Source organism: Lutzomyia longipalpis, chromosome 4 (assembly GCF_024334085.1).
Source record: "Lutzomyia longipalpis isolate SR_M1_2022 chromosome 4, ASM2433408v1".
Classification (NCBI taxonomy): Eukaryota; Metazoa; Arthropoda; class Insecta; order Diptera; family Psychodidae; genus Lutzomyia; species Lutzomyia longipalpis.
This window is the reverse complement of record NC_074710.1, coordinates 10,208,197-10,235,336: the sequence shown is the minus strand read 5'-3', so window position 1 is coordinate 10,235,336 and position 27,140 is coordinate 10,208,197. Positions and strand designations below refer to the sequence as shown.

Genomic DNA, 27,140 nt, shown 5'->3' with positions numbered 1-27,140 from the left:
ATAAATAGAATTTTAATTACAATGCGATTAAAAAAATCTTTCCATTTCGGTTAATTCAAGAAACAATATTTGCATTCTTCTCATTTAAAGAATTTTTTTTATGGTTTTTTTTCTGGGAAGTGAAATTAGTGAATTAAATTATGTATGTAGACTGAAAATGGGATAAATTTGAATAAAAGGAAAATCCATTTTAAATCTTTAAATGATAAACAACTTTCAATGTTGAAAACATTGCTTATTATCCTTTTGGAACCATTTTAAGAATATATTGAGCAATTGTTTAAAGTTTTAATCACTTAATAAAATAAAAGCCACACTATTGTATCGTTTTGAGAATTCGTTGGGTTTATTTGAAAGTTTATTGGCGTAAGAAATCAAACAAGGTTTTCCATTCATGCTTCATTTTGGGGGTGGTGTGTTGCACCACACACATTTGATTCAATTATTATTTTTTCATCCTTCCGTTGAGTTTCCCACCACAAACCTACTTCCGCAAGTCTCTTCGCCATGCATTCAATAATGAGGCGGAAATAAAACAGTTGCACTAAACCCAAAATTCTGCCGATATATAGTATAGTTAACTACCGCCCCCCCCCCACCCCCTCTCCAAAAGCGAGAGGGAATTACATTACCACACAGCATCCACACCCATCATGGGATAAATATCAAAAGTTTATACTGTGTGTACGACCACAACAGAGAGATCAATATTTGCTAACATATCCCCCAAACTGCCAAAGCGACTACCACTCTGGTGATGCTGATGGCTACATTTGGGTGGGAAATGAAAAATGATACTTGATGAATTAATCCTGGATGTAAACGTAATACCCTATATATATTTTCCATACCTACATATTTACAGGTGTGAGAATATCATGACGTGTCCCATGCGTGAAATTGGCTCTGGTGTGGAACACTGTCCGTACGATTGGTTAGCCGTCTACGATGGACGTGATGAGCATGCATCCCTTATTGGAAGATTCTGTGGCATGGGGAAGTTTCCCTTTAGCATTATTGGTAAATAGAATATTACATTAAAGGGCAAGGACTCTTTCTTTTGTTCTTTTTTTTTCAAAATAATCTTGCTCCGAGACTCTACCTCCGTTTGCGCTATAAATGAGCGATAGGCAATGAAAATTATTTGTCTTGATACCATCAACCAATCAAAGCTCTTATTCCCCCAATTATTAATATTTTTTCGTGCATTTTATCTGAAGGAAGAGCTTAGGTGCAAGGTTAATTTGAATAGAGTTAAATTAAGTTAAATCAAGTAGAAAAACTATTGCAACATTTTTTTTAAACTTTTTAATAAATATTTTTTTGATGAAATTCGATGTACATAACATTCAGCTCCTGATGAAGATCTCAAATCTAATCAAAAGCGCTATAAAATTGGCTAATCGACTGAAAGATTTAAATATGAATAACAAACAGTTTTTAACGGTTATGATTTCTTTTGTAGGTACTTCCCAGCACATGTACGTTGAATTTGTTACCTCCCCAGCTGGTCCACTACTTAATACGGGTTTCCACTTCAACGTGGGCAATTGGCCGGGTCACGTGGAGACTGCTGGCGTGAAAAGTGGTGCATGTGATTGGCTCCTCAGTTCAGACGCCCTACGCGCCACAAGTGCATCTGAAGGTATTTTCCTCAGTGTTGCACACTGGTATCCACCAAATACCTCCTGCAACTACCACATACAAGGCAATGAGGGTGAAGTGGTGCGCCTCTACTTTCCAAGGTAAGAAAAAAAATTCATCACTTTCCTCCTCACTTTCCCACTGGCTGATTGCATTTGAAAAGCCATCAAATTCTTTTATGATTTTTTTTTTCACACGTTAACACACAAAAACTGAGCCTTTTTGAGAAGAAATTGTGAATTTATAACTCATCCAGAGGGGTTGGGGGTGTAAAGAAAAAGAAGATGAAATCAATGAAGGATTATCCCCGACTTCTCCATCATCCTCCACATGACGAGAGAAAAATGCTTTTGGTGGAACTTTGCGATGAAATTCCCGCATTTTTTTGTGTGCTCTTCTCGAGTATAACCATTGAAACATTGAAATGGTGCTCCTCGAGTAATCTCATAAAATTTTTCATCACTTTTTTTTTTCCTCCTGTGCATTTTATCCCAAGCCTTCCCGTGAATGAGAGAACGCTTTCCAATTTTTGCAGCTTTTTCCTAACAAATGCCCAAAGACTCAGAAAAGCCATATATTTCTTTCATTTTTTTTTGATGAGAAGCACGAATATTCATCCTTCTGTGGTTCATACTTTTATGTATTTATAGAAATAAATTGCAAACCCATTTATGCTACAATAAGCTTCTATTGAAATTGTGTTGGGAGAAAATATGCACAAGCCATGAGAAGGGGAAATGGTGTGTGGGTGGAGGAAGTTCAGCCGCATGTGTTTTAGAAATGAAATGTCACAGAAATGCAATATAAAGAAGAAAAATATAAATTCAATTAGGAAAGAATGCTGCAAATGCTCTCTTTCCCTACAGCTGAAAGGAATTCTTCTCATTTTCATGTTTTTTCAACTGAACTATTATAGAATGTGTGCTTACAGTTTTCTCCGTTTTCCCTTTATGCTGTAGGTATGTTTCACATATATATAATGGGAGAAAGAGTCCCCAAGCATTTTCTTTTAACGCAGCGTATACTTTAAATTATTGCCATCATTCGTTTAATCATTAGTTATTTTAATTTATATAAAAGCAGTGGGGTAGGTGTCTAGGGAGAGATTTTTTAGCTATAGATAAAACTCTTAAAATTTTAGGAAGAGGCTTTAGCAGCTCAGATTTTCTTTTATAGAAAAAAAAACTGCCAAAAAATTTCTAAGAAAACTTTTAAAATAGATTTCAAGAGTAAAACGTCAAACTTTTGACAGGTAATGTCACATTGTTAAAAAGAAATTGTTAAACCTTCGAAAATACATGTCAAATAAAATAAAAAAAATACATAAAATCTTAGACTGAGCATCAGATGTTAGAAAAGATATGTTAAACGTTAGGATAAATGTAAAAAGGAAGAACAGATGCCAAAAGTCAAATCAAATGTTAGAATAACCATCTAGATAGGAAAAGGTATGTCAAACGTAAAAATATACGTCAACGATAGAAAAAAAAGATTCTAAACTATTACAGATTTCTAAACGTTAGAACAAACATCAAACGTTAAAGATAAAAAAATGTCAAACGTTAGAAAAAAGTCTGTTAAACGTTTGTACAAAGACATCAAAAGAATTAAATGTAGAGAGTTTGAAATTGAATATCTGTCGTTAGAAGAAAAACTTCAAATGTTAATAAGAGATTATCAATCGTTAGAACTGCACTGTTAGGAGCAATTTTGGGGTCAATTAAATCATTAAAAAAAATGAATGCATTTAAAAAAGGTTTTTTTATTAAAAAATATTATTTTTGCTAATCCGATCTTCGTCAGTAGGGGCTTTTCTTTTTAACCAGAAGTTAAGAGGAAAACTCAAATTCTTTTTCCAGAGCTTTTGGCTCCCTCCGAGTCTTTCTCAATGGATGGAATTCTCAATGGATCGAATGACGAAGACCGGATTAACAAAAATAATAAACACCCACGTCAGAACTTAAAATATTAAAAAATAATAATTTAAATATACAAAAAACTTAAACAATTTTCCTTTTTCCATTACAGCTTCCGCATTAATCGCATAGAGGCGGCAATTAGAAAATACGAAGGAGATTGCGCTGAATCCTTAACAATTTACGACTCAGGACGCCCCGATCCAGCACGCATTATCAAGACATTCTGTGATACATTCTCACGTCCAATGGAGAAGGTGGATTTCGTCAGCACCGGACGATCCCTCTATGTTCGTTTTGAATCCCATACGGGATCCTACAGTGGTAGCTCTCTCTACTACTGGGCTCACTATGACTTCTTCAACAACACCAAATTTGGAGATGCTGTCCAAAATACCCTCTGCGATGAGGTATTCTACGCGTGGAAGTACACAAGAGGGAAGCTACGATCACCCCTCAATACTCTAATCTACAAACGAACTGCCGGAAGTGACGTGAGGTGCCAATATAAATTTGTCACAGATAAGAGATTGTATGCAAGGGTTGTTGTTGAAGTCACTTCAATTTCCTTCAAGGTGAGTCTTTAGAGAGATTCTCATGTTTTACCAAAAAGGTGATCAATAAGTAATTTTTTCCTTTTAAATTTCAGGATCTTCCATATAACATGAACTCCTGTACACGCTGTCACGAGGAACGCGTCGATAAGCTTGTTGTTTGGGAAGATCGTGATAAGCAGCAGAATCATTTGGCTTGCTTTTGTGACAACATCCCCCGTGCTGTGCGTGTAATCTCATCAGGTGATCAAATGAATCTCGAGATGATTGTTCAGGGACAACATGCAACTGGGTCATACTTTAAGAATACAAATCCACTATTTGAGGCAAACTACGAATTTGCCCATGGGCCCCTATGTGGTCCCATAACAATTGGACCATCACCCGATGGGGAACTTGTCTTCCCCTACAGGAATGCCTTGGGGCTTCCAGTTTCGGGTGAACATAAACACGATAAGTGCATATGGGAGTTGCGTGTAGCCTCACAGAGAGATCTGTGGCTACATCTCGACAAGGCACGCTTCTCTGAGAGATCTTGCGATCAGGGACGTATTGAGGTGTACCTCGCCGGACGCCTAGAGCCACGATTCATTATTTGTCCTGACAATACAAGCCTTGCAAGGGATCTCCCTATACTGTCGGCTGCAGAATTGGGAGCACTTGACAATGAGAATGAACCCCTTCCTGTGTTAATCCAGTACATTGGTGACAATACACCAGGACGCAATGCATTTAGGCTTGTGTGGACAGAGCTATTCCACTTGCCACGAAATGCCGATGGTACCCTGGCAACGTCTATGCTTCAAGGGGGTGACTGTGATTTTCGCTGCCCCGGAGACACATCCGTCTGCATCCCGAAGCATCTTGTGTGCAATGGCATTATGAATTGCCCAAATGTCACTGTGAGTCTCACGAATCTCGATAGGATTGCTCAGTATATCGAGGAGAATCTAGCACGTTTGGGTATCTACGATGATCACCTCAAAACCCTCACCCACCTAACGGATGAGTCACCAGAAATTTGCCATAGAACCCCACCTGAGGATCTACCTTACTTTAAGCTCCTTCTCATTGCGGCTGGCTTGAGTCTCCTTTTGGCAATCTTCCTTGCCATCCTGTGTCGCATGTGCCGAAGGAAATACTAAACTGCGGTGTCCTTTCTGTAGGTATATAATTCAAATACTACTCTTTTAGGAGTAAAAAAGGAGCCATTAACTGCAACGTTTATCACTAAAAATTAGTGGTTTTAATCCCAACGTAGTTCATTAAGGGTATAGGCATGAATTGGATTAGTTGAGTTAATGTTATGGAAAGAATTGTTCTTTTGATACATTTTCCGGCTAGAAGTACCAAATTTTCCATCTAAAAAATATATAAAACTATCCTTGTTTGATGTGTAAACAAAAGAAAAGAAAAACAAATGACAAGAAAATGTAAAAAAAAAACTAGACATTTGTGTTCAAGGACTACTACGTTTTATTTGTAATATTTTTATTCGAAACAATAACTGCCATTTTAAACGGCCTTTTCGGTCTGTATATTTCTTTATTACTTTTGAAATGTGTTTTATAATGTACCCCTGCCTGGGTTTTAGTGGGGAAAAACAGCAATAAATTTCCATTTGGATCCGTATATTTACTCCTCAAACAAAAAATATCTTTCTCAAGTTCAATTTTTGCCAATATTTAAAAAAATATATATATTGTACCTATATTGACACTTTCCATCGATATTTGAGCGGAAATCCGGGAAAAGAGAACAAAATTGCGCCCTAAAGCGCAATAAATGCGACACAAGATGAAAATTCTCTTAATTTACGGAAGTCGTAAAAAGCTTTTTACGGCCCCGCTTCACCGGACTTTGCCAAAACACACATCAACACATTAAAGTGATAAAAAAAACTAAGTGTTTGCCACAATATTTCTCACATTCACTCATTCCGAAATACTTGGAAATTCCGCGTGAATTGAATGTGTGAAAAGTGGGTGAAAAAAAAATGAGAATATGTAGAAATCCTGCACATGGTGCACCATGGCATCCAAAATGAATTCGTTTAGATTTAAAAAGAAAAAGAAAATGTGTAAATATAGTGAATTAATTAGCTGAGAGATTGGATTTAATTCCGTCACAATTACAATTACCTACAAAAAATATATTAAATGGTAAAAATCCTTTTGGGGATGAAAGTGAACGTGGTAGCAAAATGAGTGCAATGTAGGTATGTTGAATTATGTACTTGAAGGTGTACTCAAAAGAAAACAAACTAAAAAGAAGGTTAGTCATTCTAGTATGAATCAGTCCCCAAGGAGGTGACCAAATTTTGTTTTTAAATTATCGTAGGGCATTACTAAGGACTCAAGAAAATCGTGATAATTTCCCGGAAAAGCGCTGGGAAATATACGAATTTTCACATTTTATGTCAAATCGGGTGCAAACTTCTTTGAATTTTTTCTTAATTTCTAGTTATTCTAGAAAATTCTTTTCTGTGTCATATGAAAGCTATTTAAAGGCCTAACAATATATATTTAAACCATTTTCCTACGGTGGAAAACTCGCGAGATTTTCCGGCATTGAACTTTTCTTTTGCTTCCCATTTCTCCAATATTGAACGTGACCAATTTTAAAATATCTCATTTTGTAGCATTTTTAATTATCTTTCATTTGGTATAACACTTGCCGGGGAAATCCGCTGGGAAAACTCGTTACAGAACGATTTTCCAAAGTTAAGCACATTTTCGCGTTGGAGAAAAAGAGATGGACAATTAGTTGGTATACCACAATCGTGGCATACCAAGTATTTTTTTCTAGGCGAATTCTTGGAACATTCTGGAAACATCAAAGAGAAAAAATTGCCTATCTCTTTTTCTCCAACGCGAAAATGTGCTTAATTTTGGAAAATCATTCTGTAGCGAGTTTTCCCAGCGGATTTTCCCTGCAAGTGCTATACCAAATGAAAGATAATTAAAAACGCTACAAAATGAGATATTTTAAAATTGGTCACGTTCAATATTGGAGAAATGGGAAGCGAAAGAATAGTTCAATGCCGGAAAATCTCGTGAGTTTTCCACCGTAGGAAAATGGTTTAAATATATATTGTTAGGCCTTTAAATAGCTTTCATATGACACAGAAAAGAATTTTCTAGAATAACTAGAAATTAAGAAAAAATTCAAAGAAGTTTGCACCCGATTTGACATAAAATGTGAAAATTCGTATATTTCCCAGCGCTTTTCCGGGAAATTGCCACGATTTTCTTGAGTCTTTAGTAATGCCCTACGATAATTTAAAAACAAAATTTGGTTACCTCCTTGGGGACTGATTCATACTAGAATGACTAGCCTTCTTTCTTAGGTGGTGGACATGCACTGTAAAAGAAAAGGCTTGTTTTATCCACAAGTTTCATAATTTAATTTATCTTTTTGTGGCTTTAAAAGTAATTTTAAAAAATATTTTCAATTAAATTCAAAGCTTTAAAGACATCTGAATTGATTTGAACAAACATATTTATAAAAAAAATCAATCAAAATTGGGGTAAATATAAGGGCAACGAGGTAGGGAAAATTTTTTACGTCATCTCTCCTTCAGAAAACTTGTACAAAACACTCAACGAGATCCAAAAAAAATCATTTTCAAAAAATTCTTCTCCAGATAAAATTAAATTTTATTGAGTACATCATCACGACATAATTTCACTTTACAAAATTGCTGTGGACACTTCTAGATTATAGAAATGCAACACAAAGAAATGTAAAAGTACGTATATCTTATGATACCTAGGCAAACAAGATATTCAACACAAAAAAATAGGATTTTAATCAATAAAAAAAAATTAGCAAAAAATGTAAAATTTTCTGTGGATTGAAATTTTAGCAATTAAAAGAAAATGGTGGAAGTTTGTGTAAATTTTTCCGAATAGTGATTAAACAAGAAAAAAAATGATGAGATTACAATTAGTCTAAATGAGAAAAAAAACGATTTATTTTTAAAATGAAGCTTAGATGATACATTTTCTCCTATTTCGAATAAAAGAATAAAAGAAATTTAAAAGAAAAAATCGTAAATGTGTAAAAAAAAATAAATACTTGAGGGTAATTTCTGAGATACAGAAAATGATAAGAAAATAAGAAGAAAATCCTGTCGAGAGATTGGAAAAATTTCTGTAACTCACATTTTATCGTGTCAGAGCTTTCTCCAGTGAGAAAATGGATAATAGAAATTAATTAAAATAGAGTGTTTATGGTCATTATCACAAATTCTTCAATTTCAAAAAAAAAACTGAATCTCTCAACTGATTCACCTACCTATTATTACCTATACCATAGAAGATGTTACACGAAATGAAATAATAAAAAATAAATTTTTGTAATAACAATTTTTTGTTGTGTTTTAATGTATTTTCTCGTAAATTATTCTCTTATTTTTTAATACCTCAACAAGACATTTTAGCCGCTATTTAATTAATAATTAAATGATTAATTAAACTCTCTTCTTGCTCTGAATCATGATTAATTAATTTATTTATTTAAACCTAAAAAAACAATATTAAAAAATCAAAATTGCGGCATAAAAGAACATTTCACAGCATCCTTTTGTTTTCTTTCATTTTAATAATTTTAAAGATCTCTTTGTAAACAAAATTCAGTCGCATAGTGTATTATGTTATCTAATAATGATCTTAAATTTTTTTCACTCAAGAATAACAGATTGTAAAATAATGAGAATTTTTGTAAACGGCCCCCAGTATCGCGCGAAGCATCGTATCGTGTTCCTCGTATATTATTTAACAAACTGATTGCGATGAAAGGTCGTATTGCAAAAATAACAACAAAGTGCCAATTATTTCGCGCATGATGTCATTCTTCAATGAATACGCAATTGAAATCTTCACTTTGATCTATTGGATCTGTATTCTCATTATTTTGCATTTAACGTGAAGAAATGTAGGTATTGTTTACACGTATAGGGCAATTTAAGAAATTCAATTTTACCTATTTAATTTTTTTTTCGAATATTAGAAGGTTAGTGAGATGACTAAATTAAACGTGAGTGCTAAAAAGTGAATATTAAAAACTTTTCAACAGGTAGGGGATGTTGGTGAGAGAAAATCGCAATTAGGATCAAGAAAAAGACTAAATTTTTTCGATTCGCGTCGTTTCGGTATTTTACTTCGACACATTCATTAGGCTCTGATGAATTATTACAAGTTTTTTTTTATTTATACTTTAAGAGAAGAAAACTAATGAAAAAATGATTGATTTCCATGAAAGAAAATCTAAAATGGAAAAAAATGAATTTTTAATCATTTATGGACTTTCTTAGCCCCGGTCTCCCCTTTAAGAATTCTTTAAGTGTAATTGTTGTTTATTTTTATTTAAGAGTCTTTAAATAATGATAAAATTAATTTTTTTCTTAAGAAAATTTTCTTTTTTCATATAATTTTTCAACCTGTTATTTGAATTTTAACGGACTTTTTAGGCTTTTCCACAAATTCGTGATTTTCTTTTTTTTCCTCCAATTTCTTGGCGTAAAACGCATTTTTAGGGCTCCTGGAGCATTTACGGGTGCTCCAAAGCCCCCCGGGGAGCCCCTTTGTGCGAAAATTAGGGCCCGTAGAAATTTTGACGGTTGGGGATTTTACACGACTCGGGTTTTCTGGAAATGGTTTTTCATGAACTTTATGAATTTTTGATGCCAATCGACGCGGCGTCGTTTTCTGATTGCAAAAAACTACTTCCGGTCGGAAAATTCGGCGAAAAATGCGAGAAAATTGCGAAAAATTGAGTGTGCGAGGGAAACGGAACAACATGAAACACATGAGAAACATCGTGGAGGGCCATATTGGATCATCTCATATTTTGACGGATTTTAACCTCAAAAAAAATGAAAATGTCAATTGCGTAAAAAATACGAGATGACCTAATAAAAAAATTGTTGTTTTTCCATTCATCAAAGCGGCTTTTCAATGGGAAATCCACCCTGAAGATCCCAATTGTTGACCACAGACACTCACCTTGGTGTTCCCGTGCGTGAAATGGAGGGCAGTGAGTGGCATCGTCCCTTCATTTGCGGGGGAATTGCATCGATTACAGCGGAATTTGGTGAGTGACATAACCCCATTTCGGGTGTTTTTGCATGGAATTGCATCATCTGCGGGATTTCACTTTAATTTCTCTTTCCTCGTTCTACAGGCACTTTCCCCATTGACACGGCAAAGACACGCCTCCAGATTCAGGGCCAGAAGCTCGATGATAAATTCACACGGCTCCGGTATCGTGGTATGACGGATGCCTTTGTTAAAATTACACAGGAAGAGGGAATTCGAGCACTCTATTCGGGGTAAAAATAGAAACTGTCCGGGAATGGAGGCAGAATTTCATTCTCAGGGTTTTTTTTGTTGTATTGTAGGATCTGGCCAGCTGTTTTGCGACAAGCCACGTATGGGACAATTAAATTCGGCACATACTACAGCTTGAAGAAGCATTTGACGAATCAGGGAATTCTCCTGGACAGCGATGGGAAGGAGCGCGTGTGGGCAAATGTGCTGTGTGCTGTGTCAGCTGGTGCTATTTCGAGCGCCATTGCAAATCCCACGGATGTCCTGAAGGTACGGATGCAGGTGGATGGCAGGGGGAGTGAGCAGAAGAGCCTCTTTGCGTGCTTCCGGGAGATTTACGTGTGCGAGGGGGCACGTGGTCTGTGGCGCGGGGTCTGCCCTACAGCTCAGCGTGCCATTGTTATTGCTGCAGTTGAGCTGCCCGTCTACGATGGCTGCAAGAACGCCCTCATACCCCTCCTCGGTGACACCCCCGCCAATCACTTCCTGGCCAGTTTCATTGCAAGCCTGGGCAGTGCAGTGGCATCCACACCACTAGACGTCATCAGGACGCGTTTGATGAATCAGAAACGCCTCACAGTGGCATTCGATGGGCTCCCGGCTAAAATCTACACAAGTAGCCTCGACTGTGCTGTCCAAACTGTCCGCACTGAGGGCGCCCGGGCACTCTATAAAGGCTTCATACCCACCCTTGCTCGCATGGGCCCATGGAACATCATCTTCTTCATCACATACGAACGACTGAAAGCACTCTGAGGCACAAAAATTCGAATTTAATCAAATATTTCTTATTTGCGGAAAGTTGTGATTGTTTTATGGGGACGCTGAGCGCCTTCCTGCAAAAGTGTTTTAGGCAAATTTTTATTTATTCTCTTAGTTTTGTTTAATTATTTCTCTTTTTTGTTCAATCCCAATGTAAGATAAATTTTATGAAAAATCATGAGAGCCTGAGGAAAGCCAAAAAAATCAGTCGAAATGGTTTGTGTTTCGACTTATTGTTACAGCACTGAGAAAAATCTCAAAGTTTCACTGAAAAAAAATAGCTAAGTGCTAAAAAATGGGAATTGAAGAAAATGTAATTTAAAAAAGAAAAGCAAAATATTCAAGGAAATGCGGAAAGTTGAATAATTTCTCTTATTTTATGCTTCCGTGATCTTTGTGGTTTGCACGTTGACTTGAAATATTAGTACAATTTCACGCTCCCAGGGGGCCTGGAAATATATTCTGTAAAAAAAGACCTCAGTTTTTTTTCCTTCAATCCACAAAACTAAATATTTTTATTCCACAAAAAGAATTAGATTTTGGAGCTTATTCTCACAAAAATATTTTCTTTTCTATCTATTTCGTCTTACAAGGGATTTTGTAAGATTTGGTATTCCAGCAAAAAAAATCTTTTATAGCACCTTTTTAGAACATTCCCCTCAAAACACCAAAACGTAACTAGATGTCGCTATTTGTGACGTTTGACATTGAGAAAATAAATAAAATTAATTCGGATCGAACTTTATTACAGGAAATTTATTGAAAAGGGACGTTTATTTTCTATTTATTTCGTCTTACAAGGGATTTTGTAAGGTTTGCTGTTCCAGCAAAAATTTCTTTTTCATTATTTTATAGTAACAGACCTCAGAAACTGGAAGTCGAAAACAGATGTCGCTGTTAACGTTGAAAAACGAAGTGAAACTGAAAATGCCGAAAATAGACGAAGTGAAAAAAGTTAATGTAAACAAATAAAATGAGGTTAAAGTTAAGTGAATTTATCAACAAAACACAATGGATTATTCGGGATTTTTGGTAAAAATTTAACCCTATTAAAGTATTTTTGCATTTTACATGATAAAGAGTTTTTTTAATTTTTTTTATCTAGATTGTGATGGGCAAAATTGAATCATCCGGAACTTTTGGACATTCTGTAGCATCCACAAATTCCGGGAAGAGATACCCGGACAAGTCCCAGGCAGCATGAAATGTTTATTTAATAAGCAGAATCCCATCCTGGGATGCTGGAAGCATTTGTGAAAGAACAGAGCTTTACAGAATGGCCATAAAGGCATGAAGTCGGGAATCTAATATTCTTAAATAAAAAGGCTTTTCCTACTCTAACTTTTTGCTTTTTAATCTACACTATACAGAAATATCTTTCAGTGCAGCCTGCGTGAAGGCATAATCTAATTATCTTCCTCAAGGCCAAGTCTCTGGAAAGTATTGACATTCGTTGGCATAATTCCCAAAAAAAAATGGTCAGACTTTTTCCACATATTTCACAAAAGTTTTTGTTAAAAAACAACCCAAAACAATTCCAAACACTCATATTCATGTAAAGTATCCGTCAAAGTAGTCAATTGTTGCCTATGATGATAAGGAATGTTCGAAGTTTAAGGGCGAACTTCGATCCCTTGGTGGCCCATTTGTCATCTCTCCCAAATAAAATGCATATTGTTTTTGTCACTGAGATATGGATTGACGATCATGAGAGGTCAATGTACCCAATCAACGGATTCTCTTTTTACGCAAATTGCAATAGTTTATATAGAGCTGGTGGTGTTGGGGTATTTGTGAGTGATGCGTTGGCAGTCTGTGAATTTGAATCTCTCTCTTTTCCCTCCGCTGACTGTCTGTCTCTCTGCTGTTCTTTTGGAACTGAAAAAATTTGTTTTATCTGTGTCTATAGATTTCACTCTCTCTCTGTCCGTCACTTCCTTCTGGATCTAGAGCCACTTTTGCACACTCACAATAAAACTAAAAATGTCTATATCTTGGGGGATTTTAATGTAAATGTATTGGATAACTCAATCGAAGTTGATAATTTTCTGTTTCTTTTATCATCGTATGGTTTCGAACCTTTAGTCAATGAGCCAACGCGTTTTGGAACGAATTCTGCTACTTGCATTGATAATGTATTTGCTAAAAATAGATCAAACCACTTCTGCAATAACTGCAAAGTGCTCGACAATTGCTTGACTGACCATGCTATGCTCTTGCTTGAAGTGAAGGGGGTATCCATCGAGAGGAACCAGAGTCCGACAATTGGTAGCGTAAAAATTTCTTATGTTAAATTGAATGAATTGCTCAGGAGGGAGTCTTGGGGGGATGTTCTGGGGTCTAATGATGTGAATGAAGCATTTACATTGTTCATTGGTAAATTAAATCAATTAATCTCCAATTGCAGCGCTCGGCCCTCCCTGAATAAGAAGGAAGATAAGAATCTCAAACCATGGATGACTGCCGAACTTAGAAAGCATATACTACGAAAGAATAAGCTTGGTGGTCTGAGAAAAAAACACCCCAATAATGAGGGCATTAAAAAACGTTTCCTCAATGCACAAAGACTTGTTAGATCACTTGTACAGGAGCGTAAATGCAATTACTATAGGATGAGCTTTTTGTCGGCGGGTAAGGATGTCAAGAAGTCCTGGAACATTGCAAATGAAATCTTGGGTCGTTCTAAAAAATCTAAAGATTTATGTGAGATTGTGATTGATGGTGTTTCTGTGACCGACAAGCAACGAATAGCTAATTCCATCAATGATTTTTTTATAAGTGCTCCTTTGAGTGTCATTGAATCCGGTGAATTCGGAGAGGCTCACGGGCCTTGTCTCACGTCCCTTTCTCCACTGGGTAGTCTCTTCCTACGTCCCATCTCTGGTTTCGAGATACTCAAGGTAATTAGGTCTCTGAGTAATAAGAAGTCAACTGGCTATGATGGAATATCCGCTTTGTGCATCAAAAAAATTGATTTGTTCATAGTAGATGTATTAAAGGTTTTATTCAACCGCTGTCTAGAGAATGGAGTTTTCCCAGACGCCCTCAAAAGGGCTGTTGTTGTCCCAATCTTTAAAAAGGGAGATCGAGGTATTATGGGAAACTATCGTCCTATCTCTTTGCTTTCTGTATTTTCAAAAATTTTCGAAAAATTGCTTAAGGCACGACTAATGTCCTTTTTAAACAATAATGGGTATTTCAATGAGAGCCAATTCGGTTTTAGGGAGGGACGATGCACTGAGGATGCCATGTTGGCTGTGATGAATTTTGTCCATGAGGCACTAAATGGAAAGAAAAATGCTTCTGCGGTTTTCCTCGATCTTACCAAAGCTTTTGATACAGTCAGTCATGGCGTCCTCCTAACAAAGTTGTTCAATTGTGGGGTCAGAGGTACTGCCTTTGACCTATTCAGGTCTTATCTGTCGGATAGATGCCAGGTGGTAAGGGTGGGTGGTGTGATGAGCGAACTACGCCATCTAAATTGTGGGGTCCCCCAGGGAACCGTTCTGGGACCAATATTTTTCCTGATATATCTTAATGATCTCCTTAATACTAGCCTTTATGGCAAAATTGTGGCCTACGCTGATGATTTGGCACTGCTTTATAGTGGTGAACACTGGGAGACTTTGCGAGGGAATATGCAGGATGACCTGTGTACTATTAGATCTTGGTTAAGCGGTAATTCCATGGTGCTGAGTTCAAAGTCGAAGGCTATGCAATTTCTTCCCCCTAGGTCGCAATTGCCTCCAACCCCAATTATATGCCACGCATCTTCTTGTAATGGCACTATATGCAACGACCATTGTGTTGAGATCCCATTTGTAAATGAGTTTGTGTATTTGGGAGTTATGATTGATAATGCCTTAACTTGGAGACCACACATAGAAAGACTGAAGTCCAGCTTATTGCCCGCAATTAGTGGTCTCTATAGGATTGGTAGGCTGGCTCCTCTTGGCGTCTCTCGCGCTTTTCACTGCGCCTGCATTGAATCACGGTTGCAGTATGGGTTAACAATTTGGGGAGGTGCCTGTAGCTCGAACTTGAATCCAGTCAAGATGGCCCAGCGGAGTGCGTTGAGGGCGATGCTGGGCAAAAGTAGAAGAGATTCTGTGTTTCACTCCTTTATGGATCTCAACATTGTACCCTTGATGTATAATTTCAAGTACAGGACTTTGAGGGTATTCTTCATTCGAGGTGGCTACTTGCATACCGGGAGAGGGAGACCCCTCCGAGGGGATGCCCCCGCATTGACTCCAAAGCCGCGTACGGAGCTATTCAAGCGTTCATATGCTTACCTCGCACCCTCTCTGTATAACGGCCTCCCCTCGGACTTGAGAGAGCCCAATATAACGGTCTACACTTTTTTGAGGCGCCTAAAGAAACATATATGGATGGAATACCGCGCTGAGAGACAGGAGTTGCCTCTTCCTTGATGGAGCATGCTAATAATGGACGTAAAAACTTTCCAACTTGTCCTATTATCTTTGGGCCGGTTGCGAATATCCCTTCTATCACTAGGGTGACCCCGCGACTTGGGGGTGTTTGGGATGGCAGGACCACATGCAACTTTCTGATGAAGGTTTCGTTGGTGCCTGATGGGTCTGACCTGAAATCCCCTGCCTCTGCAGCCTCAGTTCTACTGCGGAGTCCATTATTTTTTTCAAGAACGATTGAGCGACGAGCGATGTGTCGCAAGCCTGCGGCTGGAGTGGCGAGCTATCCTGTAATTGGGGTTTTCTTCCCTTTTTAAGGGTCTTTTCCCCTTAGGCCTAGATTTGTTAGGGCAATTACTGTAAGAATCTGAGAACTAGTTTTTCTTTTTTTATGTCACACGGGAACGGCTCCCCATTTTCAGCTGCGGGCCGCGATTTTCTTTTAGTTTATCACATGTAATTGACTCTGGGCTCTGCGGTGGCATAATGGTGCGTTGTGGGGGAGATTAAGCGACGATTCGTCTGTCACTACTCGCGGGTCCTTTTACTGTGGCCCTGTGGTCTGAGCTGTCGGAATGACCCCGTGTTGCGGCCTCTGGTTGGTGGTGGCGGGGTTTTCTGCCTCCGGTCTTTCCGTGCGTGCTGCTTTGCTCATTTTGCTCTCTTCGTCTTCATTTTGTTGTTTTTGCCTCGTTTTGACTTCTTGGTTGGTTCTGAAGCGCTTTTCCTCTCTTTTTCTCATCGCCCCTGGCTTACCTTTTTGAGTCGCCTCTCTGCCCTTTCGTTTTCGTTTTCTTGTTTTTTTGGTGGGGTCCACCCTTTGTCCCTCCTCTGCTTGTCCCCTTGATTCTGCGTTGTCTCCGCTCCCTTCCTTTCCCCATTCTCCGTTTTTCCGCGTCGTCTCCTTGCTCCATTTTTCCTTGAGCTCAGGGATGGATTCACGTACTCGCAAGAGTCTAACCATCCCTTACGTCCCTCCAACCTGCACTGCAGCCAGTCTCAACACGCATGATTCATGTTAAAGTGTACTCTTTTATTTTTTGTTCTCTGATGTAAAGTAAAGTAATTTTTCACAAAAAATGTAAAAATGTACAATATGAGACAAAATGAGTTGGCTTATACGACCTATGAACCGAGTTTTCTGCCGTTTTCTCGGGGAGGTCGGTTATGAAGACGGCGGCAGCCGCAGTTTGGATACGAAATAAATATTATTATTATTATTATTATTATAATCATGCTTTGGTGGTCACAAAATTCACAAAAAGATTGAAAAAGCACCTCGGCAGGTCCTTATAAAACACATGATTTTGTAAGATTTTCTTACAAGTTATAAGAAAAAAATCGGCCGGAATACCAAAACCTTTTCTTTTCTATTATAGCAAAAATGTTTCTCGCGACGTGGTCTAAAAGTTGAACTGTGAAACTTTTTAGATCTTACAAATTTATAAGTTTTTTTTGTGAGAATGCCAAAAAACCTTATAACTCACGAATTGTAAGAAAAGAAAAGAAAATATTTTTGCCAGAATTAGCTCCTTTGTCCAGAAATCTTTCTGAAAATCACAAAAAAATATATTCAGCCGGAAGTGGCTGGATTTAGCGTCTCCGGAAAACAGGTGCTTGATTCTCTTCCACGACAATTGTTTTGGTGAGGACATCGTAGCCGGTACGGTTGTTCCGGAAGAAGAACATGATGAAGCACATGGGGAAGAGGAGAGCCATCATGACATTCTTGGCCACAGCACGCAAGAGAGCACGCTTGAACCCTGGATTGGTGGCTGGATAGAGGAGAGCCTTCATGGGATTGCCGTAGTTAACCTGCGGAGGGGCATCCAGTGGGACAACAGCTTCAACGTGTAGGATTCTCAGCCCAAAGATTATCTTCCCCGGAGTGGCTCCACCCAGAATCCCATGACCCTGTGCCGTCCAGGCGGCTTCGTAGATGCACACCGCGAGTTTCGTAACAATCTCGAGGAAAACAAGCTCTGACGTAAAGGAGAGGAACTGCGAGTAGTCATCTTCAATGGAATTCCGGATGGTGTCAAAGTCAAAATCGAATTTTCTGCAAAAAAAAATCCCAAAAAAATTAAAAATATTTTCTACTGGAAAAAAAAACTTTAGGAGACAATTTACTTACAGATCAATATCGAGAAGATCAACAATTCCAAAGGTGATGAGAACCTTTATGAGCAACACAATCGTTATGTCCACAACTTCGGCACACAATCTCTTCCACAGGGGTGCAATGATGAACTCATAGCCACCCGTTTGATTGATACGCTCCTCATTGCGAGCTGGGCTGTCGTAGAATAAATCCCGATTGGCCAGATTCCCATTGGCAGCCGGGGCTGGTGGGGGCTGTGGCTGAAAGAGCTGCGGGTAGTTGGACATGAGGTAGTACGGAAAGGTGATCATGGCATTGTGGCTCTGATTGGCTTGATTGACCCACGCCCGTAGTAGTGTAAAGTAGGCTTCCTTGGCTCCAATTACATCCACAACAGCTTCCTCCGATGCATCCGGGAGCCCCTCAAAGTCACCCTTTTTGCCACTTTCAACCTCATTTTTTGACTTTATCTCATCCACCATGATGTCTTTGGTAGATTCGCGGGAAAAACGAGGAAAATCACTCAGGAAATTGGGTAGAAAATGTAATTTGAAAAAATCTTGTGAAAAACTTCCTTAGCACAGATGAAATGTCAAAATATTGGATTGTCCAAAATGTACCTGCATAAGAAATGAAAATATGGAAAAATTTATGGGGTAACCCAATAAACAACGAAGAAAACCGTCAGATGCTTCAATAAGGCACGAAGCATATGCAGGAAATCTAAAGTAACTGTGTAAAATATTTTCTTTTTGTTCTTTTCTCAATTTTTTTCTATTGCAATTTGTTTTTTGTAGTGTATTTGAAAAAAAAATTTCTTTTGTTTTCAATTTTTCCTGCACAGCATAACAAATTATTTTTTATGAAAAACTTTTACTACGCGTAATTAAAGTTACTATGGCGCTTATGCTTCTCATGGCAGCACTGTGTGAGTCGTGTGAGTTGTGAGTCATACAGCAGAGAAATTCAACAGACAAAAGGGGACAAATCCATTGAAATAGTGGAAAGTACATTGGATATGTTTTATGGGGAAGTATTTTAGCCACATACAGTTGAGGTAAAAATCCGCGAAAAAAGGGTATTTCCTCCCCAGAAGTGGCTCAAAATTTGTGCAAAATCACTTCGAGGCAGTGTATTTGTGAATCACCGACATCTCAATTATCCATTTAAGTGCATTTAGTAGCTAAAAAATCCTCTCTCCGCAATGACAACGTCCGGCGACTTTGGGAATCCTCTGAGGAAATTTAAATTGGTCTTCTTGGGCGAGCAGAGTGGTAAGTCTGGGAAGGTTTCTTGTGGTTGATTGGGGTGCTGCTCATGCTAAAATTCAATCTGAATGAGCCAAGAATGGTGCCAAGGAGTGGCCCGTACCGGCAGACTTCGTTGCTCATTCAGCAATTTCTTGTGACGTGTTGTCTTTCACGTCAAAAAAAACCACTTCCCACCCCCTCACTGTGGGGGCTTTTTTGCGTGGCTCACACACCTCCACCTGCTCACCGTCCAGGTGTGGAGCACCCACCCAGATCCAAAACAGTTTCTTGGAATTTATCTGTGCTAAAGGAATGCAAACATGCTAACTGTAGAGCCTCTTTAGGCTGTCCCATAAAAAGTAATTTGTTCAAGTTTGTTAAAGTTTTCGACATTTTTGATTTTTTTTTCAATTTTTGTTTATAAAATAAATAAAAGATCTTTTTATTTAAAAATTACTAAAGACAAGGGGATGTTTATGAAAATTGGGATTATTCATTTAAACGGCTGTTGCATTCAGATTTGCACATTCTAACGAATTGCATAATTCTAACGTTTAACGTTTCAAACGATTTTTCATCTTTTTTAGTATGAATAATTTTTTTTTAAATTTTATTGCGACGTGCCCGAAGATTATGAACCATATTCCTATCTTTTAACACAGGAGTATGGTACATAATCTTCGGGAGCGTCGATTGATACTCATAAATAAATATTTTGGCGCTACGTCCCATATAGGAACAGGGCCGGCCGCCCTATATGATGTTGTTGTTCTCCTTGCGGAGAAGTAGTGGGCGGCCTTGCTAGATACTACCACGTGTGGGCCATTTTACGGATAGGAGTGTATCAATCTCCTGATCCAACCGGTCAACGTGATCTAATTGCACGTTGGCGGATGGGGTGCGTTTGCCGGGTTCTGTATTCGAACCGGCGACCTTTGGATGCGCACTCAAGCGCTCTATCCACTGCACCCCAGGCCCACATCGATTGATACTCATAAGTATGAATAAATTGACATTCCTTTTCTAACTATAATATGTTTTTTCTAACGATTGACGTTTTGTTTAATGTTTGACGTTAATTTTCTAACGTTATCCTTTTTAAATCTTAACGTTTTTTTTTTAGCATGAGACATTTTTTCTATCATTTGACGTTAGCTGTGACGAATTGAATAGAATAGAATTACTTTATTAATGCCCAATGAACATAAAGATTCCTTAGCTGTGACGATTAAAATTAATTTTCTAACGTGTTATGACATCTATCTTCTAGATAGTATATTTTAATCACTTTTAGAGTAATTAAATACCCAAACATGTTTTCTAATTCTGGCCAGGTGTGATTCTCGGCGTTATACAGTTATCATTCTAATTCAGTAATGTAAAAAATATTCCTATGCAAGAATCTCTCTTTGTTTTAGTCAGAGTATAATTTCTTAAATTCTGAGAATTATCCTAGATTTCCATTCAATAATTTAGAGAAAAATCTTTTATAGATAAATTCGATTACATTTTTTCATTCGAAAACTTTTATAGAATTTTCCGAGGGGTAGATTTATGGAAAATTGTCAATAAAAAAATATTTTTCCGGAAGCTAAATATATCCGGAACTACAAATTATTCAAATTGTTTTTGAAAGAATTGATAAAATAAATTATATATCAGCAAAGATTTTTAGGAATTCCCAGACCTAACCGTGATTAATAAAAAAAAATACATTTAGAATGCAAAATCTAACAGACTTTTTTACAAATTAATAAATTCTACTCTACTATATGAGCAATCCTTTTGCAAATAAGCCCTGAATTTTCATTCTAAAACACCCACACACAATTTCTAGGCATTTTCAGTCTACATTTGCAGTCTGTGAAAAATGGAAGCTTTTCACGAATTTTCTTTCTTTTTTTCTGTGTCGTTTCAGTTGGAAAAACATCTCTAATTACACGATTCATGTACGACAGTTTCGATAACACGTATCAGGTGAGTGCGGGGGTGCTAAAAGTGAGAAATTTTCCATGAACAAGAACTACAATTTGCAGTGGTGCTTCGAGGAAAGTTGAATTAATGGAATTTTCTTTGGAATTTAATTGGGGAAGAAGCTCCACAAGGATTGTCCCTACTCCCATTGATTTTCTTTCTTTCTTGGTGATTCCTCAATAATTCAATTTATTTGTTGTGGATGTGCCTTCCGAGATGATGGGGCATCGTAAATTGCACTATGTGCTTCACTGTGCCACAATTTTTACGACATTATGGGGGTTGCACATGAGATGTAGGACATTCCCTGAGATACCTATTCTATATGTATAAAATATGGGGTCAAAAGTGCATCAATTCAGGTGAAATTCACCTTTCAGGCCACCATCGGCATAGACTTTCTTTCCAAGACAATGTACTTAGAGGATCGAACTGTGAGACTCCAACTGTGGGATACAGCTGGGCAGGAGAGATTCAGATCCCTCATTCCATCCTACATACGGGATTCGACAGTTGCTGTTGTCGTGTATGATATTACAAGTAAGTCTGCTCTGGAAAGTTTCTTTTTTATCTCACACAAACACCCCCTCCCCCTTGTAAAAATGGAAAAATTCAGTGGAAAATCCTCGCACAAGGTGTTGCAGAGGAACGTATACAAAAGTTTTATTGCATTTTTATTTTCTCTCAGGGATATTTTTACTTTTGAAATGTGATTCTTTTCAAAATGGAAAATACGGTTGGTTCAAATATTCGAGTTTTTTTTTGTAAAACATTTCCCTTTGCCTTGAAAAAAATAATTTAATAAACCTTTTTTTATCTTGATGATTTTTAATTATAAAGCAAAATAATAGGTACACTACCCTCAAAAAGTTTCCGGGCAATGCTAAAATGAGGTATTTTTGAAGGCAAATTTCAAGTGGCTGTATCTCCGACTGTGGTCAACTGATTTTCAAAAATCTACCAGTTTTGGAAAGGTACATTTTTTACCTTTCCAAAACTGGTAAATTTTTGAAAATTGATCAATCCGTTATTTCTTGGCAGCCATTTTGGTGTAGCTAGGCGAAAGTATGTTTTTCACAATTTCACAAATTTTCACAAACCACGTGACGAATCTGGATAAAAAAAAAATTTTATTTTTCAAAGTTATAGGGCACGATTAGCTATCATTTGAATCCGAGTTTGTCCAAATCAGTCAACCCTAAGTTGAGATATAGTCAAAAGTGTATTTTTTCACTATGGTTCACTAGAATTGCTGCCACGACTGAACCGCTTGATCGATTTTCAATAATTTATCATATTTGGAAAGGGAATAAAATTACCTTTCCAACGACAAACTATTCATTAAAATCGGTGCACTAGTGGCCGAGATGCAAGAGGTCAAAGTCAAAATTTGTGAAATTGTGAAAAAACGTTTTTACCTAGCTTTACCAAAATGGCTGCCAAGAAATAACGGATTGACCGATTTTCAAAAATTTACCAGTTTTGGAAAGGTAAAAAATGTACCTTTCCAAAACTGGTAGATTTTTGAAAATCAGTTGACCACAGCCGGAGATATAGCCGCTTGAAATTTGCCTTCAAAAATACCCCATTTTTGCTTGTCCGGAAACTTTTTGAGGATAGTGTATATAAAACAATTAAATCATCAATATATAATCAACATAAAACTCATATATAATTAACCAATGTTTAAATGGATAATAATTGATAATAATTGCAAGCTTGTGCAATGCGTGGTGATTGAAAATTATATGAAGAAGAAAAAAATGGCTCAAAAGGGGAAACGATAGAGGTAACAATTCGGAGAAATGGAGCAATTTTTGCTTAACCAATCGAATTAATGTGAATCAATAAAATGCAAAAAAAAAAAACATTTGCCGAAGAATTAACTGCAAACGCCCCCAACACTTCAAATATTCCCCTCTGGGGCTCTATTTGCGTGCTATATACTTTTGAGACATTCTATTTCCATATTTCATTACCCCAAAAAGACTCCCTGTTGCATTTTTAATGCCAATTCCATGGCACTGAACTCTCTTCTCTCTCGCTCTTCTGTAAGTTGTCTCTATTAATAATTCCTACATATAAGCATAGAGAATATAGGTAATGTAATTTATTTTCTTTAATGCTTATAAGCCGTTTGTTTTGAGAGATGTTCTCACAGAAAATTGATCTGGATTAGATGCCATAAATGTGCTGCAGAGAGAGAGACAGGTGTGTGTTTGTTTAATTGACAAACAATGTTTTATTTGGTGAGAACATACAAAAGAAATTCGCACGCCTCTTTTTCTTCCCTTCTTCAATTTAATAATAAAAAAATATACTCCATATGATTGTTTGGAAGTTTTATTTGTTAATGACCTAGAAGCGGAGGTTTTAGTCTTTTATGGTGTGGAGATATTTATTTTTAGAAATTCAAAGGTCATATCGGTCATATCCAATAAAAAGTCATTTTAATTCTTAAAATTGCACTTTAAGGATGCTTCAGAGCTGAGAAAAATATTCATATAAAAATAAATATATTAAATGATCAATATTTAAAAATTTTCAATTAAAGAATTAAATTCAGTTAATAAAAACAATCAATTGAAAAAGAAATCTAACAAAAACGTGAAAATTAGAGAAAAAAAATTCTGCCTTGAAAAATAAACTGCTTAATACTCTTTATAGTTTTTACAGTTTTTTTTTTGACAGCTAATCCTAAGATTTTTCAGTTAGAAATTAATTTTTTTTAGCTAATTCTAAGAATCTTGAGCGAGATTTTAGTTTTCTAAACTAGGTATAAGTTTTTTTATGCAAAGTTCAAAGAGTTTATAGCTGGGCTTAATTTTGTAAAGTTAAGTCTGAGATTTAAAGGCTAACCTAGTTTTAAGCTAGTTCTAGATTACATTTTTTAGGCTAGTTCTAAGATTTTTTGAGTCAGTCCTGAACTTTCTTAAGCTGGTTTTAAGAGTTTTAAGCCAAGCCTAATATTTGAAGGCTAAGCGTACATTTTTTTAAATAAATTTTAAAAGCTAGGTCTGATTTTTAATTATAAAATCGGTTATTAACATGGTAAAATCATCAATTAATGCATTTAGTTTCGCTTCAACCAGATATGACATTAAAATTTTAATAACCTGCCCTTTAGAAACTTAAATCTGATTTAAAAACGTAATAAACTTGGATTTGTAGTGGATTTCATCCATTGACGCAAACGCATATGTTGCGAAGAAAAAAAAGCATAAAAAACCAAAATATCTTTCAAAATTCAATAAATCGTTAACTTATTTGAAGTCTTTAATATTTTTCTAATTTTTTAATGAAAAATCATTAAAAGAAACATTCATTTACTTTAGTTGTAAAACAAATTCCTGACCTGATGAATGTTTAACCAATAGATCACCGAAATGTCATTGAATTTATTTTCATTTTTGAGCTTTAGCTTCTTTTGCGTCATTTTGTGAGCTAATTAAGAAAAAGATCCATAAAAAAAATTAAGGATAAAGGTCGTGATAAAAAAGAAAGTGAAATAAAATTCAAAAAATGATCAATTTCAGACGCAAATTCCTTTCATCAAACCTCAAAGTGGATTGACGATGTACGAACGGAGCGTGGTAGCGACGTGATCATCATGCTTGTGGGCAATAAGACGGATTTGTCGGATAAGAGGCAGGTTTCAACGGAGGAGGGAGATCGCAAAGCGAAGGAACTCAACGTGATGTTCATCGAGACGAGCGCCAAGGCGGGCTACAACGTCAAGCAACTCTTCCGACGAGTTGCTGCCGCCCTGCCAGGCATGGATTCCACGGAGAACAAACCACCGGAAGATAGTATCCTTTTATGCAACAATGAAAAAATCTTTTCTTTTCCTTTCAGAAAATTCTTTTCTGCTTCTTATTTTTTTATTTACGCATTTATTTGTTTTTTATTATTATTTCTTTGCAATATTTTCCTTAACTTTCGTTCATTTCAATTTGTCTCGCAATGCAGTGCAAGAAGTCGTCCTCAAGGATTCGCCAAGTGAACAAAAAGACCCCGAGGGTGGATGCGCCTGTTGAGTGCCTTTTTCCATTATTTTTTTTTCTATTAATATTTACAATTAAATTAAACATTTATAATTTTTTTTATCTGTTCGTAAATCAAACGCGGGAAAAAATCTACCACAATGTCCTTGTTAAATGATGAAAAAAAAACATTAATGTTTTTGCTAAGCCTGAGGGGTGGGTGGGGAACTTAAATTCCTTTTTTTTCTTCTCTGAATGTATTTTTTTTAATTATTACTAAAGGAAAAAAAACAGAAAATCAGCACAAAAAACCGATAACACAGCTAAATAATTAAATTATTTAAAATTTAATTTTAAAGTGTATTATGTATATTTTTGTCGTATTACTTTAAGTTTACTTCAATATTATATTATACTTTATCTTGTCGTTGCCCTAAGAAATAAATGGGGCAACGTGGTCTAGCTACTTTTTGTTCCATTTAACTTCCAGTGAGCATTTCATCTTTATTTTAAAACTATCTATTAAAACATTAAGTTTGCACAGAATTTTTTGGTTTTTCTTTTTGTTTTGTGTTTTTTTTTTGGTGAATTTTTCAGCTTTTTGTTGGTGGAAAAAGTGAGTTGCAAAGGTATTGTTTGAAAGGAGCTTTCGTTGCTTGCATCAACACTTGATGGCTACGTTTTTTTACGACAAATGCTGATGAAAGCAAAAAAAAAAAAGATATAATCGATCCAAAAATTTCAAAGATTTCAAGGATTTCTTGGTCGCTGAATAGAATTGAATGAATAAAATAGTGGAGACTGGGGCTAAAAAGGTCAAAGAGTTTATGTAAAGTTCAAAATAAAATATTGAGATCAAGAAAATTTCCTACCCTGCAATTTTATCCTAATCTTACTGAAATAGCCTTCTCGTTTTAATTAATCAAGAGATGGCGCTACATCAGCAAACTAGCACCATCTATTGGCAATTCTCGAATTCTTTTTATGATTATTTTGGTATAAAATCAACCCCTTTAGCTCCGCGATCTCTATTTTATTTGCTCAAAAATTAGATTTTGTAGAATTGAGAAGTCTTTTGCAACTCACTGAAAATCCTAGAAAAATAATTGAAATCTGTAAAAGAAATTTGCATACAAAAGAAATTTTCCTTGATGCCGGAAAATTGTCAACACAGCTGTGGACTTGCAGACTCAACCCTCTTGCAATGGCGATCATCACGATTCGGAAGGTGGATGCATGTGTTAATTCATCCCACTTAAATGGAAATTTCTTTCTCATCTCAAGAAGCAGAAACCTTAATAAGAAAAAAAAGAAGAAAAAATTGCAATATTCCTAATAGCTTGAGACTCATCTGTGGCAATGCAAGTTTTTCTTTCTTTAAAACGGCATAGAATCGATTCCTTGCATTTTTAGATGGATAATTTTGTAATGTTTTCTACGATAATTTGCATTTTAACACCACGATGACCATCACGAAGAGAATCAAAGACACATGTGTTGCAGAGAGAGAGGAATTTGAAAATTACAAGCATTCCCATTTTGAAAATATTATACCAAAGAAAAAGTTGAAACAATTTCAAATAAAAATACATTTAAAAAAATTAAAAAGAAACATAACATAAAGACATAACTCGGGAAGACAATTTTTGGGGAACAAAGTTTTTGTAAACTTTATTCTTCCTTTTCTATTCTAACATAAAAGAAAAATATTAACCGACGTAATCGACATATTTGTGAAGAACTTTTTATGATATTTAATCGTTGCGCCCCCACCACGATGCGCTTTATTTGCTAAAATAATAATATTGTTTTTTGAGGATCTTTTGAAGACAACAGAAAGCTTCGATTAATGTGGCTCTCAGCGTATGTTTGTGATTTAAAGCAGAATGAAAAATAATAAAAGCACAAAATATTGAATTAATTTAAGGAAAAAATTGCTGTGAAAATCATTGAAGAGAACATAATTTTTATGAATTAAATTGTTTTTCCAGGTTTGCGGAAGTACTTTTTAATCATTTGAATTGTTCAAAACGACTGAAATACTTCAATAAAATTGACAAAATAATTTATTTAAATCACATTACGTGAGTGCTTCAACTATTTGAATTGGTCAAAATCTATCTATCTTAAATATCTTCGACAAAATGGATTAGTCAAAATCGCCAAAGGTGGAAGACCTTAACCAGAATTT

At 36.3% G+C, this 27,140-nt stretch overlaps 4 protein-coding genes across 6 annotated transcripts in view; 3 read left to right on the top strand and 1 right to left on the bottom strand.

Annotated features, from left to right (window-relative positions):
- The window catches only part of LOC129796055 (uncharacterized), an 85,529-nt gene extending 77,045 nt beyond the window's left edge, over positions 1-8,484 (top strand). The window contains exons 6-9 of the mRNA XM_055837741.1: positions 866-1,020; positions 1,466-1,745; positions 3,673-4,135; positions 4,210-8,484. Coding sequence (XP_055693716.1) covers positions 866-1,020; positions 1,466-1,745; positions 3,673-4,135; positions 4,210-5,259 — 1,948 coding nt within the window. The 3' untranslated portion in view covers positions 5,260-8,484. The remainder of the gene's footprint in view (positions 1-865; positions 1,021-1,465; positions 1,746-3,672; positions 4,136-4,209) is intronic.
- Positions 1-11,948, top strand: part of LOC129796209 (mitochondrial uncoupling protein Bmcp-like) — a 590,308-nt gene extending 578,360 nt beyond the window's left edge. Inside the window, exons 1-4 of one of the 2 annotated variants that reach the window (XM_055837993.1) lie at positions 8,989-9,193; positions 10,065-10,210; positions 10,301-10,448; positions 10,518-11,948. In XM_055837993.1, the coding sequence (XP_055693968.1) occupies positions 10,144-10,210; positions 10,301-10,448; positions 10,518-11,202 (900 nt within the window). In that variant the 5' untranslated portion in view covers positions 8,989-9,193; positions 10,065-10,143 and the 3' untranslated portion in view covers positions 11,203-11,948. Of the gene's footprint in view, positions 1-8,988; positions 9,194-10,064; positions 10,211-10,300; positions 10,449-10,517 lie in introns of those variants that run through there. The other variant, XM_055837992.1, reaches the window with a different exon arrangement.
- A 4,705-nt stretch (positions 11,949-16,653) lies between these two features.
- On the bottom strand, positions 16,654-18,359 carry LOC129796205 (protein FAM8A1). The gene is made up of 2 exons (XM_055837986.1): positions 17,776-18,359; positions 16,654-17,700 (listed from the first exon to the last, which is right to left on the bottom strand). The coding sequence occupies exons 1-2, from the start codon at positions 18,222-18,224 to the stop codon at positions 17,235-17,237; spliced, it is 915 nt and encodes a 304-aa protein (XP_055693961.1). The 5' UTR covers positions 18,225-18,359; the 3' UTR covers positions 16,654-17,234.
- A 164-nt stretch (positions 18,360-18,523) lies between these two features.
- Positions 18,524-25,495, top strand: LOC129796227 (ras-related protein Rab6). 2 transcript variants are annotated; one of them, XM_055838011.1, is made up of 5 exons: positions 18,524-19,016; positions 20,911-20,969; positions 21,347-21,506; positions 24,503-24,775; positions 24,936-25,495. In XM_055838011.1, the coding sequence occupies exons 1-5, from the start codon at positions 18,947-18,949 to the stop codon at positions 25,001-25,003; spliced, it is 630 nt and encodes a 209-aa protein (XP_055693986.1). In that variant the 5' UTR covers positions 18,524-18,946; the 3' UTR covers positions 25,004-25,495. The 2 variants fall into 2 exon arrangements, with proteins under 2 accessions (XP_055693986.1, XP_055693985.1); XM_055838010.1 differs by having other exon boundaries at positions 18,617-19,016; positions 24,503-25,495.
- Positions 25,496-27,140: the final 1,645 nt, after the last annotated feature.

Coding starts and splice junctions, on each gene's coding strand:
- LOC129796205 (XM_055837986.1), bottom strand. CDS start 18,224: ATGGTGGATGAGATAAAGTCAAAAAATGAGGTTGAAAGTGGCAAAAAG. Junction 17,701..17,775: donor GATCTTCTCGATATTGATCT/GTAAGTAAATTG, acceptor TTTTTTTTGCAG/AAAATTCGATTTTGACTTTG.
- LOC129796227 (XM_055838010.1), top strand. CDS start 18,947: ATGACAACGTCCGGCGACTTTGGGAATCCTCTGAGGAAATTTAAATTG. Junction 20,970..21,346: donor GTTTCGATAACACGTATCAG/GTGAGTGCGGGG, acceptor TTCACCTTTCAG/GCCACCATCGGCATAGACTT. Junction 21,507..24,502: donor TGTCGTGTATGATATTACAA/GTAAGTCTGCTC, acceptor GATCAATTTCAG/ACGCAAATTCCTTTCATCAA.